This window comes from Engraulis encrasicolus, chromosome 6 (assembly GCF_034702125.1).
Source record: "Engraulis encrasicolus isolate BLACKSEA-1 chromosome 6, IST_EnEncr_1.0, whole genome shotgun sequence".
Classification (NCBI taxonomy): Eukaryota; Metazoa; Chordata; class Actinopteri; order Clupeiformes; family Engraulidae; genus Engraulis; species Engraulis encrasicolus.
This window is the reverse complement of record NC_085862.1, coordinates 38,968,369-38,989,322: the sequence shown is the minus strand read 5'-3', so window position 1 is coordinate 38,989,322 and position 20,954 is coordinate 38,968,369. Positions and strand designations below refer to the sequence as shown.

Sequence of the window (20,954 nt, the reverse complement as noted above, 5' to 3'; positions counted from 1 at the left end):
AAGATGGACTAAAAGCTTCTTGAAGTGGGAATGCATACAGAGCTGTTTATTTTTTTGTGCGGAACACAATTAAGTGAACATTACAACGAACTCATAAACAAGTGGACGTTTTACTCAGGTACGAAACTTATTCAGTTATCATTCACGTTTTTTTTTAAAAAAGTTGTATCTTTTTTGTCATTAGTATAGGCCCATAGTCGTCAGAATGTTTTTAAAGGTCGTATTTTGTTTATGCGTAATGAGCAACCAAAAAGTTCACCTGCCGACTTCTATTTCTGTTACACTTTGAGCGTCGCATTTTATGATGATGGCTCAGTCCACAGCCCTGTTCTCCGATTTAACAAAATCACAGTGATTATGTGATTGAAAGTAGTCAAGTCAAAAGTCTGAATTGTGTTTGTTTCTCTTTCAGACAGTCCAACAATATGAACCCATTGTATTTCGGCGCGGCAAGCAGCAGCAATGTGGTCTTCCCAGCGCACCGAGTCAACGCGCTTTTCTACGACCTTCACCAGCAGATGGCGGAACAGTACCAGATGACCTCAAGAAGCGGCTCTTCTCTTCAGACCTTTTCCGTAGCAGAACGTCTTGCAGGTCGGCCTGAAGATAATGGGAATGTTGCATGTTTGAAACTGGAGCTATGGCCTGCGTGGGTGTGTCCGTGATACATAATGTTTTGCAAACAAATTATGTTTGTTATAAAGAGGACACTTCTTTGAATCTATTCTCCAGAGTTGATCCTCGAGGCGCGTTATGGAAACCAACAAAAGCAGCGTAGGAGTCGCACGGCCTTCAGCGTGTCTCAGCTGCAAGCACTTGAGAAAGCTTTCCAGCAGACGCAGTATCCAGACGTGAGCATGAGAGAAAGATTAGCGATGTGCATCAACCTACCTGAGGCACGCATCCAGGTATGCATTTCTATCTCAGCTTATGATAGAACTCTGGATGTTTTCTCAAGTATTAATATACCATATAACAGAGTTTTTCAGTGTTGAAGTGAGATTTGTCATTTGTTTCTTTCACAGTAAAATGAATTGCCAATTAATGTCTTGTTTTAATGTGTGTGCGTTTTTTTGTTGTTTTTTACCCCATTCCAGGTCTGGTTTAAGAACAGGCGTGCCAAGTTCCGCAAGGGTCAAAAGTACATCCCTCCATCGAAACACAGAGCATCGCCTGAGGAAGACCAGAAGGAGAAGGACACAGCTGGGATGAGGATGATTGGAACACAATCTAAAGGTCCCAGCCTCCACCATCCTGCCATTAGGACTATAAGCCCGGGTGCAGCCGTCACCTCTCCTTCCTCCAGAGACTCCCCGGTCCCACAGCCACAGCTGAGACTGCATTCTCCCCCTGTGGTACCTTTTGCAAGGGAGCACCCAATGCCCCAACACAGCCTCGGGATGCTACTTGGTCTGCAGTATCCTCACACCTTGTGGCCTTCTTTCATCCAGCAGCACAGCCACCCACACGGGGTGGATGCTGGCCTTGGGAAAAACCACCATGCTTCCTTGGAGATGCCAAACAACAGTAAGACTATGATTCGTCCCAATGGACAACCCTCTGCCATGACCAGCAAGATTCAAAGACTTCACTCAGAAGATGGCAAGAGTTTGCTGTTTTGAAGCGTTTGGTTCAAATTCTACACAAATGATGATGGGAAGATTGGTGATGATGGGAAGTTAAAATGATTCTGACATAAGTAAATGCTATAGTTAATTTGCACTATGTACTTCAGATTTGTTAGAAGTAGGAATACACATCCAACTCCCTGTAAATAAAAATGCAGTAATGTCTAGGATGATATATTGCTGCATTTCAAGTGCACTTCTACGTAGACTTGCATTTTTCCTGAAAGGTACGTCTAAGATGTGAGATGCAGGGATCCTTAAAAATCGAACTGCTTGGCCTTCTACCTCTCACAGGGGAGAGAGGACTATTCAGTTTTTTACGACTGTAAATGTAAATAAACAGTGGGATAAAATATCACCTGGAAATGGTCTACTCTAGAATGTATGTTGTCTCTAGATTGGTATAATCAGAATGCATTACAGAAAATCAGTCGAATTTCTCTTCTGGTTCACTGATTACTGGTGGTGTATCGAGAGACTTTGGTATGGACTATAGGTAACACATTCATATTTGTGACTAATGACATTTAACATTCATAGCAAATCTATAATTTTACGTTATTATATTTCATCAAATACTGTAGACAACAATGTATGCCTATTGGACTTTAAATTATAAACAAATTTCAAATTACATTTTCTGATTAGGCTTACTACTTATAAATGCAAAACTGGGGTGGGCTGGAGCATTAACTTTTGACTCATTTCATATTTTCATTAAAGGACTATACAGGCTGGCCCATAACACAATTTGACTGTAACAAAACCATACTGTACACACATACACAGCTGAATCAAGTCAAGGCAAGATGATCATCAACCCATGTGAGGACTATGAAGCATTCTAGTGATTAAATACGTTACAGATCTCTAGAATTTTTCCCGCTCTGTCTTCATGGTCCCTCACACACCCTGAAAAATTGTGCATAGTAAGGGCCTGATGAGGGTGTCATGGCACACACAGTAAATGTTGTGGTGTTAATTCAACACTTAAAGAGTTCATTTGAGTCCAAATAATGTCTAATCAACTCTCTAAGTGTTAAATGAGCACTGCTGAATTTACTGTGCAGTGGGCCGTATCATAGCTCTGGAGAGCCGGGTTCGATTCTGACCCGGAGTAACACTTTCCCATAAAGGTTCCAAAAGAACGGTAAACATATCTTAATGTAACTTGTAAATTATCTATTCTGCATCTGTGTGGATCACAAAATTACGTCATTGAAAGGTCCTTTTATTAAGTGGGCTTGCTCCAGTCCCACTTACTGTAATACCCCCAAGTCCTGTTTCTTGTTCCTTGCTTGTTTATTATCTGCCGTAAGCCTGGACATTTGTGGGAATTTTAAAATGTTAGGCTTACTCCTAGGGCCTTCAGAGATACCGTTCAAACTCTAAAGCGACCGGCACGGTTTGTAGATGTTCAAACATAAATTGTGTGACCGTACCTTATGTCGTTTTTTGTTTTTTGTTTGTTTTTGTTTTGTTATTGTCGATTTTGTGCTTCTTTTTGTGCCCATTGAAAACAATGGCGGAATGTTCAGGCCACACTCCAGGAGGTAGAGTGAGAAAGAGCTGTTTTGCATTCATAAAATCTGAACACTGTGCACCTACAAACTTGCTTGAAACTTTGTGAAAGAAGTCTGGAATCTGACTATGACTGTTGTGAATTTCATTTGAATGACAGCAGTTTCAAAAATAAGCCACTGGAATGACTCAGCAGAGTACATTAACTGCACAACCTTAACTGTCAGTAGCCGGGGTTCAACCTTGGGGTCGGGACCCCGTATGGGAGTCACCTGACATTCAAATGGGGTCGCCTGAAATGTCTTTGTGTGAAAAAAAGAATACTGATAAATACCTTAATTAATATAACATGAATTAATTAATATTCAGATTGAAACGCCACATACATCCTCATATATTTTCATAAATATCTAGGTTAATAGTCTACAAGTTAGCCCAGTAATTTTTGTTCAGGTCTGTTAAAATATGTGTATGGGGTCCCTAGAAATTTGGGATGTCAAAATGGGGTCCCAGGCCGAAAAAGGTTGGGAACTACTAGTGGCTATGGTGGTTAGAAGCTTGAAGATCAGAGGGTTGCAAGTCTAAATCCCACTTTGACCAAGACTGCATAAGAGGTTTTATTGTAGGGGCCTAGGCCTACCGTGTTCCTTAGCGAAGTTAGAATAGCATGTAGGGCCCATGTTATTATTACCGTATTATTATTATTATTATTATTATTATTATTATTATTTACTAAAACTGCTAAGCTCTGGCCCAAAAGGCAAACCCACTTTTTCATTTTCCATGAGAATGCAGTCTAGTTATTTTTACAGTTCATGATAGGCTGAGTTAAGAACATCCTGTCTCCCTGCAGATTAGGATGTGAGATTAATCTCCCATTTATGATATTAACCTACCTGCTCCCCAATGGGTAACCCAGGTCAGGGGGTAGGGCCGTTTTAGTGAACCTAAACTGTACTGCATAGGCTAATTGTGTTCATTGGAGGATGCATTCTTCAGGTCAAATATGCCTACACCAGTCTATTACTGTATGAAAATTCTGTGGGATGCGTTCACATCTGTTTAGTAGGGCCTTGACAATAACTAAAGGGGCGAACAATAGACCAACTTAAAGTATGCCTTGGCTTATCAGTAGGAATCCAGACAACTCCGTCAAGACGAATTCTGCGCACAAAGAAATTCCAGGAGAAATCTTGAAATCTCTTTCAAAAGAGTAGCCTACCTAGCACGAGCCTGCGGAGGACCACAACAGCATCCAAGTTAGCAAGCAGTTCCTAAATCTGAATGAGAGCATATTCTCAAAACAAGATACGCTAGTTTGACAGCGTAGGAACAGCTATGGGAGTGTCGGGTGACGCTGGAGTTTTGCTTACCGACTGGAGAAGCTTAAAGAGACAACAGCAAAACCTAGCGAGGGAGAAGGATATGAAAACGGCCATATACACATAAACACGGGAATATGTCAAACCCTACATCTTGAAATAATATCACAGGTAATCTGTTTTTTCATTTATAGTCCATGTTAATTCGAATATGTATCTTGTACGTCAATCGCCTGAGCCACAAATCAACGTTGTAAATGGCTAGCTAGCTAACCAATCAGCTAGAAATTATAACGTTAGTGCTAGCTACCGCTTGTAAAATAAGTAGCAACTGTTACGTTAGCCTGGTAGCTAACTAGGCGGACAGAGTTTCAGTATTTCAAGATTTTACATTGAGCAGTGTGGTAGGTGAGTTACGTGCCGTGGATAGTGTGTGAAGTGGAAAGGCAATGATAACAAGGACATTGTCATCATTTTCGTATTTTGACGCATAGTGGCTAATTGGGCCTACGCCGACGAAGAACAAGGCCAGCCTATAATTAACGTGGAAAGTAGCCAGCTAAGCTAGCGAGCTCCATGCATATTTTATTTTGTGGCAGTCTTGACATGCACTTCGGGATGTGAGATGTGAACAGTGTCATTTTATCACCATGTTATGCCAATAATATTTGGATATAATAATGTTTCCCACGGATATCGCTTTACTCCTTTGGTAAGCTCTCTCTGACGCTTTTACTTTTATTTCGCTAGCTCTTGCTTAGCATTTTTTTCTTCAATCAACTTCCTCGCTGCTATGGCCTTTGCTTCGCATGTTCCCGTCTGTATGTTGTGGAGTTATAAAACTATTATTTGAAGCAGCACGATTGACTTAGCTTTAGTCAATCTGATTGCTACATCTGAAGCCATTCAGTATGGTTACAAAGATTTGTATTATTGCTAACTAGCGTCGAATATTACATTGTTAGCTTTTGGCCCTTCTTTCGGAAAACATAAGGAAATTGTGGTTCAGGCAAAATACATATGTACGTTATAGAAATTAAAAACTTGTAAGTCGCAGGTCTGCGTGCTGGACTATTGACATTCACTGTTAATAGATTTTTGTTTTGATGGACAGTCATTGAAACGTTAATTAGCCCAGGAAAATGTAGTTGTATGCTGGGAGAGGGCTGTTCACTGTTCAGCCAGGCCCAACCTCTGGACTACACCCTGACGATTGCTAGGTAAACTACTTTGAGCGGACATGACAAGCTTGATCAGTTTTTGTTTATTTCCTATTCACTTAACTGAGCGGTTTTAAGCGTGCAAAATGGAGTGGTAATGCCACATTTTAGTATAGCAATACATTTTCTATCGTTATCGATTGGTACTTTCATGTCCATGGGTCAGGTCGTCATAGTGTAAAATGTTGGTTGCTAGCGACACCGTGTGCTGCATGGTAGCGAGATTTAGTTGGCTAGCTTCGATTTTAACATTAGCCAGGTATCATATCTAGCTAACAGGCATTGGCCGCAATTATGTTTCATGGCAATACAGAGTTGACGTTTTTGTTATCGGTAGTCGTGGAGTATTTAGTGGGGCTAAAGTGGTGCATTGTTTTGACAGGGAAGTCTTGGTCGGTGCGTTACCATCTCAACCTCTGCTAATGTTAGCGTGCTCTTTTTCCTTTTCTGAAACCAGCTGGCTTTGTTTTTAATGAACGTCGGTATTACTAGCTAGAATGCAATCACTGGTTACATGGTGGATGGCAGGGCTCGCATATATCTTAAAAGAGTGAGCGTTATCCACAGTCTGTCGTAAAATGTAGACCTTGGACAGTTTGCCACCCGAGACTTACAAGTGAAATATTTTGTTCGATCATAAATTAATTAGAGGATACCCCACCCCCAGCTCAACCGGATCTTCCTTGTAGCCTACCAGCAAGCAGTTTGCTTAACACACTGCTCAGCAAGTTGCAGAATTTAAACTTTACCATGGAATTAACTGTCTGATAATTTACGCATCTTTACCGAGATTCAGCGAAGTTGATACAACTTCTGTTCCTGACATACACGAGAGACTGTAGGAATTTGCACGGGCTTATTTTTCAGACATATGTTATGCTAAAATGTAACAGCTGTCAAAATAAACAAGTCGTTTACTAGTTGTTAAACGTACTAATGGGCAGTACTTCCTGAGCATTAGGATGGATATGAGGAATTATCTTATAGACTGCCCAAGCCAAGCCCAATGCACCTGCTGCTGTTCCTGTTGCCATCTGATATTTTCTTGTAAATGGTTAAGCACACTGTCCTTCGTTATGTAGAATCAACATTATTTTGTGTTTGTTCAAGGATTTGGTTTACCTTTCTCTGAGGTGTGATTTACCTGATTAGCGATTTTTGTGGTTTTGTATGCATTAAAAAATCTAGTTAATATTTAGTGTGTTGTGTTTAGTGATCAGCAAGAGTATCAACCATATTAATGATCAGCCATGCATGCCTGAGCCATTTAAATGACTTGGAGGAACTAGAATTAAGGTGAAGTGCTTTAATGATTGACTGCTTTCGGCATATCGAGCATGGACTTGCCTCTTTGACACTGGCGGGTTCAGACATAACATGACACCGCCTCGTCACCCTTGCCTGTGTACAAGGACACAAACAAGATCACAACCGCAGCATACTCAGGTGCCACATTTGCAAGATGGTAGGCTCAAGGCCTATGATGTGCATCGCTTTGTACACTTGTTCCTGAAGACAGTGCGTAAATGATGGCTTAAATATTTAATTGTCTTGCTCTTGACTTTATGGTAAAATATTGATTGACTTTTACTGTGTGCATTACAAGACGTTCTCTTGCACTGTTTTGCCTTTCAAATGAGACTACATATTTTTTCCTAAACAGCCATTCTGATTTCAGCTGTGTTTGAGTGGTTGTTCGCAGCACAGGTTTTTGTTTTCCCATTTGTGAAAAGATGATTCCTAAAGCATGTGAAGTGAGTCTAATGAGTCCCGTTCCCTCCCCTCGCTCTCTCTTGAGTAGAGTGGATGGCCTGCTCTTTGGGGCGCAATCCAGTCTCTCCTCCTCAGGCTGTCGTGAAGTTGCATTTTGGCACACATTGATCAGCTTAAATGTATTTCCTGAACAAAGGAGCACCGCCTGCCAGTAGTACTTGCATTACTTGGCCCAGTGTTCTGGTATCAACAGCATCACCAGCCACAAGCGGAGGTGGAATAAAAGGCGACTATACTTCAACAACCGACCTTACGTCTGTTGCATTTACTTCAACTGGAGGTTGTCAGGACTCATCTCCAGAAAACTGATGTGTGCACTTTTTTTTAGAGTGTAGTACTCTGGAGATGGTTTTCTGCCTTCCTGCCTTAAAAAACCCTAATGATCTGTTTGCCTCCCGTCCTTTGTGATGGGAGTAGGCTCCACGTCCGCGGAGGACCGCTGTGTTGACTGAAATGAGAATGCAATTTTACCGGCCGTCCCTCAGTTCAGTCAGTCTGATCTTGAATACCCTTCCTGTGTGTAGTCATCTTTTTCTCTGCTTTGATTTGTTGGGTTAGTTCGAGTTGATCCTCTGAATTTTAATTTGTTCCTGTCACACTTGGTTTAAGACTTGGGTTAAGGGCACATGTCCACTCGTTATGTGCTCTCCTTAGCCTGTAATCACATAGTTTTGAACAATCAGATGACCGATTACATAGGATCTCTCTCTCTCCCCCTCACTCCCTTGCTATCCCTCTTTGTCTCTGTAAAGTGGTCTCTGAATGAGGAACAATTGTACATTGCACTGATGTGAACTGACTTCTTTGTTCTCATGTCCCCAGATATCCACTGGAACAAGGACCTTTAGCGCAATATTGTCTCCGCTGTCCCCAGTCCACGAATCACCCTGCGCCGTTGGGACATGAAGAATGTATCCTGCGTTACCAAAGAATGACTTGGAAGTAGCGATGAGGGGCTCTAGAGGAAGCTGCCTGTCGTCGCTGTGGATCCAGTAGCCCAGAAGCTCCGTGTATGTGAGCGTGTGTGTGTGTGCTGTGCGTGTGCACGTGCACCTATGTGAGTGTGTGTATGCGTGTGTGAGTGTGCATGCCAGCACAGCCTGCTGTCTTCAGGCACCAACATGCTACTTTGAAACGGTGCTTGGAACCGTCTTTCCTGGAAAAAAGCAAAGTGCGGAGTCCTCCACAGAAAAATAAGACTCGACACGTCCTGGATTGACGTCAACTCTTAACAGAAACAAACCATTGTGCATACACTGTGTGTGTGCCCGTGTGTGTACCTACATATATTCCAATATATACAGCAAACCAGGGTTTTTTCCCTCCTCCCTCTGTTGTGCTGTGGCCTCCCTCCCTATACTTTCCCCTGGTAGTTGTTTCGGCGCCTTTCTGATTTGCATGGCAGGGGTGTAACCGTGGAGAGGCCAGGGTATCACAAGCTTATGGATTTTGATAAGAGGGGAGGGAAGGCCGAGGCAGAGGAAGGGAAAAGGATGTCAAAGGCGGCTGGCAGCAGGACTGGACATGGCCGGAGCACAGGGACCAACTCTGGGGTTCTCATGGTTGGCCCCAACTTTCGAGTGGGGAAAAAGATTGGCTGCGGCAACTTCGGAGAGCTGCGACTGGGGAAGAACCTCTACACCAATGAATATGTGGCCATCAAATTGGTGAGTATGGAAAACCACGCCATGCTCTGTTATTTTACAGTTTCAGTTTGTCATTATGCATGCATTCTTAGACTGAAGCCTTGAGGATGGCAAAACTGTTGCATCTTTTGGTATGACGACATTAAGTTGTCCGCAATCTGAAGCTCATATTCTGGTTATAGCAAGGTAACTATGAACATGGCATGGTACTGAGCAGTGAAAAACACAAACGTGACTGGAAAGGTAAGTATTAACCCCTCAAGACTCGGCCCCTGTTATAAATTAGCTGTTACCAGAATGGCACTTACCAATTCATAATGTATTAATAAAGGCCCTGTGCACTGTCATAATGGTGTAGTACTATGGTGGTAGTATTATAGACTGTTACAACATTCCAGTGGTGGAACGGCGTGTGTTAAGGGGCTATGGGTCTCTTGTTTAAAAAAAAAAAAAACCTCATGTTTTGTCATTTCTCTCTAATTTTTGTTAGGTTTATGAGGTAAGTGTACCCTTTAAGCCCACCAAAATCTAAAATATTTTCTTTTTCAAACATATTCGCATGATCTTTTTAGTGAGATGATTTGTTAAATAGTAAGATTTACCACTCATCTCAATGATTATCGCTGAGTTGATATATATTTCAAAGTACATTATTAAGATTTTTTTAGCAGAAAAAGTCAAAAGTTTGGCATGGGCTTAAAGGGTTCCATTGATGCCCTTTAAGCCCATGTGTGTTCCAAATAAGCCCACATCATTATTTTTCTGTCAAAATACCTGAGGTGGGCTTAAACAGAGTAACTTACTGGGCATAAATGGTTCCAGTCAAGAATGTCCTTTCCAAATGTAAGATTTGCTCACAAAATGATGCAGAAAGCCTATACTATACTATAGTTTATTAAATATCAGTTCAGTATTAGTTACTAAAACAACTGAGAAATATATTTTCTGTCATTGAATGTTAGCATTTGTTAGTTCATTGCATTAAAGCTTTGTAACTTACAACTTGGGAGTGTATGGCGCTGTTTCTCAAAGGCATTTTTTAGTTGGCATGCATGCCAGTTTGCATGCATTTTAATGGGATGTACCATTAAAGCCCAACTGTGTACCTTTTTAAGCCCACATATAAAAGTGTTATTATGTGAAAATAATCATCTCCTCAAAACAATTTATGATGCTAAAAAATGATGATTAAAAAAACAATGTTAAACGAGCTAGAGTATGTTCTCTTTTCATACTTGACAACCTTAATTATTATGGCAGCGTAAGATTAACAGGGTGTGTTGTTGTACCAAGAGAATAGCCACATTTGCTCGCTCACAAAAAATAATCTAAAAATTTGAAGGGAAATGGTATAATTTGGCAAAATACTGCATGTATGCGTGTATGTAAATATTACATTTACCTCATATACTGATCAAAAACTTTCAAAACATTTGGCTGGAAATGGCTGAAATGTTATGATTTCTGAGATGTCTCAAAGTTTTTATTAGAAATGTGATTTGTATGCGATAAAAACATTTTGTCAGTGACCTAACCATTTAATTGGACATAATGGACAAAATTCACCCTTTCCCTTTTATGTAAATTGACCTCGAATTTGAAAGTGGGCTTATGAGGGTACATGGGCTTAATGGGTACACTTGCCTTATTTAGCTCAGTCATTAAAAGCAGCTGTATGCAAAGCTAACCAGCAAACTATACCACTCTTTCACTGTAAAGAACAAGGTATAACCAATGCTAGTATAAAGCCTTGCCCTCCCAGCCATACTGTTACAAACCCCATCTGAATGCCACGTGGAGAGTGTAATAGGAGAGAATTTTCTCCTATAGGTTTGTTGTTTCTGGCATTGGTGTCAACCACCTGTAAAATACAATTGTTGGACATCGTATTTCTTTAATCTTGTATTGCCCTGATGTAAGAAATGAAACAGACTATTTTTAGCACCCTGCTTTATTCTCAGAGCAAATGCAAATTATTGTTGCACAGTGCATATAGTTTAGAATACAAGCATAGATCAACTCCATCCCCTCATAAAAAAAGTATGATCAGTATTAAGACGCCATATTATGGTGCTGTGTGGGTATTCACAATAATCCACGTTGACGACTCTGATTTGCATGTGTGGACTAAAATGCAGCCTGAGGATTGTACTTTTTGACTGAAGAGCATTGCGCCACCCAGCCGTGGGGTTGTTTGTACACATAAAATAATTTGCAGGTGGAGATTGGAGCCATTGCTTTGTTGTCTTTCTTCAGGCTGGTTAGCAGAGACTCGTCTCCTCAGATCTTTCAGGTCGCTTACAAAGTCTGGTAGAGAGCTGGAGATGTTGTAACAGCACCTATTTTAGCACTGTCTGGACAATGTGCAGATTGTGATAGCTTTCTTGTAAAGATCAAAATTTGAAACAGAGGTGTCCCTAAATACTCATATCACCACATTTTGTCAAACGGAGGCCCAGAAATGTCCTCGTACTGTTTCATGTAGTCTTAAATCATATAATGTTATATAAGGCTTACCGTATTAAGCAAATATGACAATGGGTCAAGTCAAGATCAGGAATCACAATTCTTTTATTGGTTCTGATGGAAGTTTGCCTTGGACATTCACAGGCCTTCCACACAAAACAACACCAATGCCATGTTCCACAATAGTCAGTTCACATTTGTCAGTCTGTCTTCAGAGCTAACTAAGTACCGGTAACTAGCAGTAACCCTGGAGCTTTACATTATTGCATTCTGTCTTATTTCACAGAGCTGCTGCTGCTGCTGCTACATTTGTTTTCCACCCACAAGAGGAAGTGGGTTTGCGGATGTTGACTGTGATGATGTGACTCGAGGCCCTTTGCCTTTGTTGTTTGGGTTGTGCGGCCTTGTGTCCCGTTGTGTATTGGCGAAAAGTTGCATCAAGCTGTCTGGTGTCAAACACCTCTGCTGCCGAAACTGATGGTGTGTAGAGAGTCTGAACTTCAGACTGAAGCTTTTAAAGTGAACTAATGGAACATGTTAATATTTCCCCACACCACAAGCACAGTGGAACAAGATATTAGTGACTAAGTACGTTGTTGAAATCTATTATGGGCATTTTTTGGGCTTTTTGACAATTGGCTACCTGATACAAGTTAACAAATGTATATTTTGGTAGTATGTCTTTGAAAAAGCATGCATTTGCATTGTGAACAGTAAGCAAGGATGTTGTAATTTATATCATTTTTTTTAATGCAGGGAGTTGAGTTGTACAGAATTCACTAAGGAGTGGTAAAATGTAGTAAATTTATAAGGCTGAGATACATGTAAAGGAAACCATTTATGGTCCCAGGAAAACTTTGTGGCGTTGGCGAGGAAAGATTGAAAAAGGCCGTAAATGTTGGGGATGGTGGGATACACTTAAAGGGAGGCCTATTCTCTCCACCGCAGGCTCATTGGCTGTGTGATTATGTTGAGATTTGTCACTGTCATCATGCATCGTGCTGGCTCTCTCCCTCTCAGCGATGTTAGGCCATGCAGTGGAGTTCAGCACTGCAATTTCAACAACCACATGTCTCCTTTCAATTTTTGTGTCGTTTTAACCCTTGTGTTGTGTTCATAAGCTGCATACACCTGTGGTGTTCGGGTCATTTTTGACCCGTGATAACAAAACTCAGCTATAAAATACCTAAAAACACTTATCATCAAATATTGTTTTTCATCTCATGGCTAACTTGGTATGTATTCATATCCATGGAAATATTACTTGATGTATTCATCTTTTTGACTTTAAAGATCTTTTATCTTACATTATGCAAATCGTTTTTGATGACCAAAACTATCAAAATCTGCATAAATTCACTATTAATACCTCCCAAAGTGATATAATTAGTGATTATGTTGTCCATGTATTACAGCTGATATGAGAGTACAACAATCCCCAAATTTATTTTATTAGTTTTTCTCTAATATTAAAAAATATCATCAAGAGTGGCATTTGTGGTGTTCGGGTCCAAACCAACCCAAAGAGATTTATAGCAGGATAAAGACCAAATGTCAACTAAATTAGTTTTTCAGTGCATAAAATTAATGTTTAAATATGTTGACTTGGTGTTTTTCAATATTTATATGATTTTAGTGTGGTAAATATACAAAATAACAATTCTGTCAGAGTCACAGCTATTCCGCCAATCTAATGCAAAGGTATTGGAAATGAACACCTCAATGAACATGAAAAAAGTCACACTATTCATCTGAATCCCCTATGCCATGAACATGGACCATTATGTCATTGCCACATCAACTTTATGGAAAGTATAAGACCAGTTCTACAGGTTTGGGTGCCATTATGAATTTTTGATACGTTTTTTGGAAAAAATAATGTGCAAAAATGTATTTTGCAAACAAATGTGCAAAAAAATTCATTATATAATGCAGAAATGGATTCCCTGACCATGAAAACATATGAGTAGACACCAGAAATACATCTGTACTCCTTTCACAACAGGAGATATGACATATTGTAGTGTATGGGACTGTCCGGCGGCCATATTGGATTTGTAATATCAAAAAGCTGGCAAAAAAAAAGTTCAGGCAAGAAATATATTTTCCTCACCATAAATCACCAAACTGAAGACAAAGGGCAACCAACAGCTTTTCAGAAATGCATAAAACAACCAAAAATCTATACCGGGTCAATTTTGACCCTCGAACACCACAGATGTAACTTTTTTTTTTTGGACCTTTAAAATTTACTAAAATGATAAAACATATTTTTTTTGTGTTGAAATGATTGTGACTGAGGATTAGATGAAGCCTTATTCCAAGAAAATAAAGGAAAGTGTGTTTTTTTCACACTAAAACTTGAAAACGGGTCAAAAATGACCCGAACACAACATAAGGGTTAAGGGCATTGCTGCCTTTCAAGTCAATCGTGACTATCTGTTTTCAGTTGGGGGAATTCTGCATTATATTCCTGATGCTCCTCCTGACCGCACTGTGCAGCAGTTTTCTTTTCATGGACGACACAAATGATATGCAGTTAATTAACAGTGGTAGGGCTAAATTACAAGCATGCTGAGCTTATTGAAGAGTGTTAATTGGAGCTGATCTCAACTGCCCATCCCTTCGTTCCCCTCTTGCTCTTGCCACAAACATGTACACACACACACACACACACACACACACACACACAAACACACGTTCCAACCTACACAAGGCAGCAGTCATAAACACAGTGTCATGTCATGGCCTATAGCAAGCTCAGCCCTTGTGCAGCTGTCCACATGTTTGTGTCACTTTGTGGTCACACACACACGGAGGACTGAGAACCAAGCGATGAGACCCATAGGCTAGCTACTAGCCCCCATCTCCATCTATGGCAAGCAACCCCACCCCATTCTGCCGCAGCCATTCCTGTTTAACATGTTTTTTTGCCCTCCCTTTTTTCCCCTCGTCGTCTTAAACACCTTGCCAAGTTGTTGCCTGGATAGAGCACCTGGGACAAAGGTGAATGCCAGTTGTTGCCCTCGCCTTGCCAGACACGTGAGTGATCCGCTGGCAGAAAGGCAGGCACGGTTGTTGCTTAGCATAGGCCTCTTTCGCAACAGTGAAGATGGTGGTAGTTTGTGTTGCTGTGAGGAAAGAGACAGAACTAGGGAGAAAAATTGAGAGATGAACTAGGGAGAAAAATTGAGAGATGGAGATAGAAAAAGAAAGGTGCTGGGGGGAGAAGGCAAGTGTACAAGCAAATGGGAAAGAACTAGCAAGGGAAAGAGAGAAGCAAAGAGAGGGAGAGCGAGAAAGAAAGGTGGTGGGGGAAGAGAAGGCAAGTGAGCAGGCGAAGGGGAAACTGCTTGGTGAAAGGTTGTCTTTGTTGCCCGGCCTTGTCCACACAGTAGTCTCAGTCTTCGTTTCAGCTGTGCAGCTTCTCATAGTGGCACAGAGCCGTCGGGGGATGGAAAGGGAGCACAGTGCTGGAGACACGCTGCAAGCTGACGTTGAGGGTGGTGTTGTAGTGTGGAGGAGGTTGAGTGTTGGGAGGGGGGGATAGTTGAGATGGGGATCCCGATTTTGATGGGTAGACCATCCAAACAGCCGTTTGACTTAACGCTGTTGGGCCATGGCCCAAGTCCAAGGCAAGTGAGTGATGGGAGCACTGTATGTTTTTCCCCCCCCCGTATCTTTGCCTTCAAGGGCTTTTGCTCATTGCCTAGTGGACTTCCATGGCCCTCGTTTTCTGTCCCTGCTGTTGTAGCTCTCGTCGGCAAGGTTATTAGACTCCCCTCCCCCAACTCTGGTTTTGGGTTCATTTCCTCAGTCCCGTCCCACCACCACCCACTTACCCCTCTCTACTGTTGTGCTAACCCGTCCCCCGCCTTCCCCATCAACTCTGCCGAGCGGCACACAGCCAATCGGAGTCATCCTTAGTGATGTTGGGCTACTTGATTAAATTTGTCCTCCGTGATCCAACGGATGAGAAGCAAAAACAAGCACAGTCATGTTAGTTCTCTTCTCTTCTCTCCCTCCCCCTGTCCTTTCTGCGAAGCCACCTAGCCAAGATTAAGCAATGAGAGTCATTGAATCATGTCCTGAGTTGTGTAACCTTCTTCTCAGACATTTCAGCGCTAAAAACCATGTGTGTCACGCACAGCAATGACAACAATGACTCACAGATTTGCGATTGCCATATATAGCGGAAACTACGCTCAGCTGTTTCTGCTTCATTTCACGACCACTTCAGCAGAAGTGTTGTTGTTGTTTTGGAAGATTTTAACAGGGTTTCCCCCAGCACTTTATCGTTAACAAAAACACTTTCCACCTTGACCAGGTCCCCTGAAAAGATAAAATTAAGGATGCTTACAAAAATGTATGATTTTTTTTTTGGTGGGGGTTGTATCCTATTTCAGATGAAGCTGCTTAACATGGGCCTTCCGTTCATGATGCTGACACCACCGCCCACCTTTCCCAACATATGTTCTGCAGAAAACACTTCAAATAGGACTGGCTTTGTTTGGCACCACTGTAGTTAAGATGTAGCTTGGCAGGTTTGAAGAATCTCTCTTGTGGTTACAGTCAACCAGCTGACTCTACGCAACACTACAGAGACTCGTCATGCGTAAGGTGTGGGGTGAGCGCTTGGCGTGTGAGCTGTCCTTTGTTCAGTCCAGTGCAGTGCAGCATGCATCTCTGGAGGAGATAGCAGTGACATTGGTACCAGCCCTGGCCATGGCCCTAGCAGCCAGCTGATGCAGACATGTTTGAAGTGGGGGCTTCTCTCTTTCTCTCTCTCTCTCTCTCTCTCTCTCTCTCTCTCTCTCTCTCTCTCTCTCTCTCTCTCTCTCTCTCTCTCTCTCTCTCTCTCTCTCTCTCTCTCTCTCTCTCTCTTGCCCTTTATGCATTGCCCAGGCAGATGAGGCGGATATCTTTGATGTGGGGGCTTCTCTCTTGCCGTCTTTCTCTCTCTCGTTGTCTTTCTCTCTCTGTGTTACTTTCTATGCATTGTATGCCCAGCCAGATGAGGCAGACATGTTTGAATGCTGGAGTCCTCTGTGCTTCCTCCCCCTTTCTTTTTTTCTTTCTTACTGGTTCCTTCTCCCCCTCGCACCCTGGCAGCTGAGGCAGACATGTTTTTTGGGTGGGCCTCCCTCTCTCTTTCTCTGTGTCTCGGTCTCTGTCTGTCTCTCTCTCTCTCTCTCTCTCTCTCTCTCTCTCTCTCTCTCTCTCTCTCTCTCTCTCTCTCTCTCTCTCTCTCTCTCTCTCTCCTTCTCTTCCCCTCTCTCTCTCGCCCAGTATTGCTCCCAGGCAGCTGCTGCCTCCATCTGTGGCTTGAAACTCGAGTCCAAAGGCTAGAGCGCCTGGCCACCGGCCAGCTGTTGCTTTCTCGGATTGCGTCCTCGACACTTCTGTCCATAAAAGCTGCCCATCCACCATCTCTCTCTCATCAACTGACCTTCCCCACCTCAATCCCTGTCCTTCCCTATACTACGACATTGGGCTGGGTGGTCATAGGATTTTATGCCAAGTGATCACCATAAAGTTCAGAGGGACTACGGTGGTCAGGTGTAGGTTTATTTACTCGACCCCTGTGCCACAAATGTACACAGCCATCCCCAAACTCTGCACCCTACACATTTACCCATCACAACTGCCGTTTGTAAGTTACCTTGGAAGATGGCCCAGAAGAGCAGAATGACCTGAAGTGGATGCAAAGTTAGCATAAATTAGCCGAAAGTTAAATTGAGAGTTTATCCCATGTTGGTTGGGTGGCACTGGTCTGGTAAAAGCTGGAACGATATTGGCCATGTGATTAAAGGCCATGTATAATGTCATGGATCAAGTTGTCTCGTATAGCTGACGTGAGTCATGACCTTACCGTTTTCTCCACAGTGAGTCATATCTCGATCCCTATGATGAGGCATGTAACGTGGCAAAGATAACATTTTCCTATGCATCGATGCATAATCTCGATGCATGGCATCTTAACTTAAAATGCCAAGGGAAGTCCTGATGCATTATCATGGATCAGGACAGTATCAGGAAAAAAACAAATGTATTAATATATTTATCGATTAGATAAAATCTGAAATCACAGTGTATCATAGGTTACTTATGTAAGCACTGTGTTTGAGCCATGTCGGCCAGTTTTCGAGCAGGATCTGCTCCTGAAGCTCTGCAAGTTTACCTTTGTCACACACCCAGCCCCTTTCTCAGTACTCTCACAAAGAACCAATACGTGCATGACCAGGGCAGGCACACGTGTACACACACACACACACACACACACACACACACACACACACACACACACACACACACACACACACACACACACACACACACACAGCATATTGTAAAGCAATAGTTCACACACAAAGCAATAGTTCACACACACCCCTTGGTATTACTTATCTACAGGTATTCATGCCCAGTCATGACTGTAATTGAGTAGCGCTGTACTTTGCCCATTGTTCTCAGGCAGTCGCCAAGGGAGGTGGGGGCGGCGGAGGAGGCTGCCTGCCATGTATCTGTATCTGTTGTATCTGTTACTATGCTGTCAGATGCGCCCACCAGCAGCAAGCCTTTAGCTCTGGCATGCTGCAGCCCCATCACACTCAGCTGTGCTTGGCTATTGCTGTTCTGAGTGTGATCCAGATCAGCTGCGTAGGTCGGTAATCCACACACAGATTCTGCTTGATCACTCCATTGGGATTTACGGAAAGACTGGTGTGGTGGAAGAGTGTGAGGGTTCAAACATGCTGACTCTTTGAGTTGATAAATCTGTTGGGTAGATGTTAATATGCAGTGTTATCTCTGTCTTTTTTTCTTTTATGGCGTACAATTTTTCCAGTGAGCCCAAATCCCCATGGCAACTCTTATAGCCATGAGGTACTTGTGTAATTACTGTTATGTAATGTGCAGAGGGTTATACATCAAAGATCACACACGATTGAGGAACCAGAGCTGAAATGGTGAATAATCAACAGAGTACCACTTAGTGGTACCAGGAGGAGAGCTGCTGCTGCTCTGCCTCACTCATGTATAGCTTATTCACCACATTTCTGCTAAAGACCTTTTAAAATAACAAAGCATAAATAAATACATGTATGCAGACATAACCAGAGAAACCTGCTCGAATAGAGAGAGTTCAGAGAGACTGAAGGTTTTTCTAAGGAATCTCAAAATGACTCAACTAACTAAGAATCACTTGTAGAGGAGTGACTGTTGAGGTTTCTTGGCATGCTCTCCAGTAATGTGAGCTCGGTGTGCTTGGTCACCTCATTGTTATGAGACTGCTTGAAACTAGTTGGCAGTTTCAGTGTCAACGTCATCAAACGTTTTTGACCTACGATATTCAGCTTAAACCTTCAAAGTTAAGAGGAACGGGTGCTGTGGGTGAGCTGAAATGAAAAACTTTTTTCTGCTTGAATGCATCACAGTTGTTTATGTTTAAAACGTGTGACTCTACACTACAACTGCAAACTCCACCATATGCTGGGAAACAGTTAATTGTTTTTTTCCTTCAATAAAGCCAGGAAAAACTGTGGCATTAGTGAAGACCATTGTTTTGTTGCTCATATGCTACGATGCTATGATACTATAGGATTTGAATGGGGTAATAGTGAGGCAGTTGAGTGTGATGCCAGGGGTAGTCAACACTTTTTTTTGCTCCAAGCTCTTATGCCATGACACAGAGATGAGCTATTCATTGGCTGATGGCATTTTGGTGTCCACTGTATGACGAGCATTTAAGAAGTTAATTTGTCTGCTTGTTGAGTTTCAAAAACACAAACCAGGAAGTGCAGTCTGCATCAAGGGTGTGTCATCCTTGTGATCTCATAGTAAACCAGAAAAGGACTATTTTCAGGAGGTGTGTGTGTGTGTGTGTGTGTGTGTGTGTGTGTGTGTGTGTGTGTGTGTGTGTGTGTGTGTGTGTCTGTGTGTGTGTGTGTGTCTGTCTGTCTGTCTGTCTGTCTGTCTGTCTGTCTGTCTGTCTGTCTGTCTGTCTGTCTGTCTGTCTGTCTGTCTGTCTGTCTGTCTGTCTGTCTGTCTGTCTGTCTGTCTGTCTGTGTGTGTGTCTACAGGTGTAAAAGAAACTTGAGCCAAAGTTTGTCTGAGCCTGAATCTTTTGCAGTGTTGACTGTTGAAATGCATATGTAAGCGCGGGGTGTGTGTGTGTTTAGCGGTTAATAAAATGGCAGCCTTGTTGCTGTTGTAGAGGCGGCAGCTGAACTGGAGAGGAGAGGAGAGGTGGAGCAGCAGGTCGGACGTTGGAGAGCACTCTGGCCAGCACGGGTCAGCTGTCTCAGACAGCACGGAGTCTCTCAGTCAGAACTCAACAAACCATCCTGCCGCGCTCAGCAAAATGTCAGGGCTTCCCGCGAACTCTGAGGCTTGAGCATGTCTCACTCACAATAGAATGAAAAATAATCCATGCTGATGGTGTGTGTCTGTGTGTGTGTGAGAGAGAGAGATTGCAAGACGCAGATCCTATAGCACCCAGTTCCCACCTGTTGTGTTCATTTTGAAGCTGCTTGTGAATTGAGGCGGCTCATGATGAAATGTCAGGCCGTCCTCCATTCGTGACGATGAGAAGATCAGCTCTGAGAGAGGGCAGGGACTTATTTTTGTCAGTCTGACATTTGTGAGTAGAGAGAGTGTTGGAATACACAGCAAGCCCCTCTCTCACACTAGCTCTCCCCCTGCTCTCTCTCCCTCTTTTTCCCGCTCTCCATCTCCCCTTCTCCACGTCTCTCCCTCCCTCTTCCTGAAAAGAGCAGGAGGATTTAGTTTCCTCACTCAGAAGCTTCTGCATTACATCACCGCTAAAACACATGACATCACCACCAACTCTTTTCCTTTATTTACCGGCCTCTGGTTAGTTATATATTTATTTATATTAAAGCCGGTGGTGGGTTCCAATTGGCCGGCTAGAGGAGTGCCAGGCGGTGCTCTCATGACAGACCTCCTGTCTGTGCTGACTGGAGAGGTGACTGAGCATTGACCCATCGGTGTGTGACTGACCGGTGCTGCAGTGACTCTTGAGCACACATAAAGCTGACATAAGCCGTTGTGCTCCACAGTAAGCGTTTCAGTATTTTTTTTTTATTCCTGTGGTCTGCCATCTGTGTTTTTTTTATTGCTTCAGCAGCCCCTCACCTTTGTGTCATGTACCCCCCACAACACCCAGTGGCCAAGCCCTCCTCCTTGTTTGTCAGGCAGTGCGACGTGCCACAGGAGACGCTGGGAGGGAGGGGATCGGGGTGTGGTTGCCTTGCGTTGCGCCGCGCCAGTGGATCGTTGACGTGGTGGTGGTGGTGAGGATGGCACAGCTGGCTGCAGCGGAGCCCTGTGTGTTCCCATCATGGCCCATTAGCTTAG

At 42.8% G+C, this 20,954-nt stretch overlaps 2 protein-coding genes across 10 annotated transcripts in view; both read left to right on the top strand.

The window, feature by feature from the left end:
- Nucleotides 1-1,997, top strand: zgc:101100 (uncharacterized protein LOC445169 homolog). The gene is made up of 4 exons (XM_063201569.1): nucleotides 1-118; nucleotides 413-594; nucleotides 733-908; nucleotides 1,098-1,997. The coding sequence occupies exons 2-4, from the start codon at nucleotides 426-428 to the stop codon at nucleotides 1,620-1,622; spliced, it is 870 nt and encodes a 289-aa protein (XP_063057639.1). The 5' UTR covers nucleotides 1-118; nucleotides 413-425; the 3' UTR covers nucleotides 1,623-1,997.
- Nucleotides 1,998-4,512: 2,515 nt separating this feature from the next.
- Nucleotides 4,513-20,954, top strand: part of csnk1g2b (casein kinase 1, gamma 2b) — a 47,689-nt gene continuing 31,247 nt past the window's right edge. For 4 of the 9 annotated variants that reach the window (XM_063201568.1, XM_063201562.1, XM_063201567.1 and 1 more), the window contains exons 1-2: nucleotides 4,514-4,642; nucleotides 8,287-9,131. In XM_063201568.1, coding sequence (XP_063057638.1) covers nucleotides 8,907-9,131 — 225 coding nt within the window. In that variant the 5' untranslated portion in view covers nucleotides 4,514-4,642; nucleotides 8,287-8,906. Of the gene's footprint in view, nucleotides 4,643-4,895; nucleotides 5,184-8,286; nucleotides 9,132-20,954 lie in introns of those variants that run through there. The other 5 variants (XM_063201564.1, XM_063201563.1, XM_063201566.1 and 2 more) reach the window with 3 other exon arrangements.

Coding starts and splice junctions, on each gene's coding strand:
- zgc:101100 (XM_063201569.1), top strand. CDS start 426: ATGAACCCATTGTATTTCGGCGCGGCAAGCAGCAGCAATGTGGTCTTC. Junction 595..732: donor CGTAGCAGAACGTCTTGCAG/GTCGGCCTGAAG, acceptor TCTATTCTCCAG/AGTTGATCCTCGAGGCGCGT. Junction 909..1,097: donor TACCTGAGGCACGCATCCAG/GTATGCATTTCT, acceptor ACCCCATTCCAG/GTCTGGTTTAAGAACAGGCG.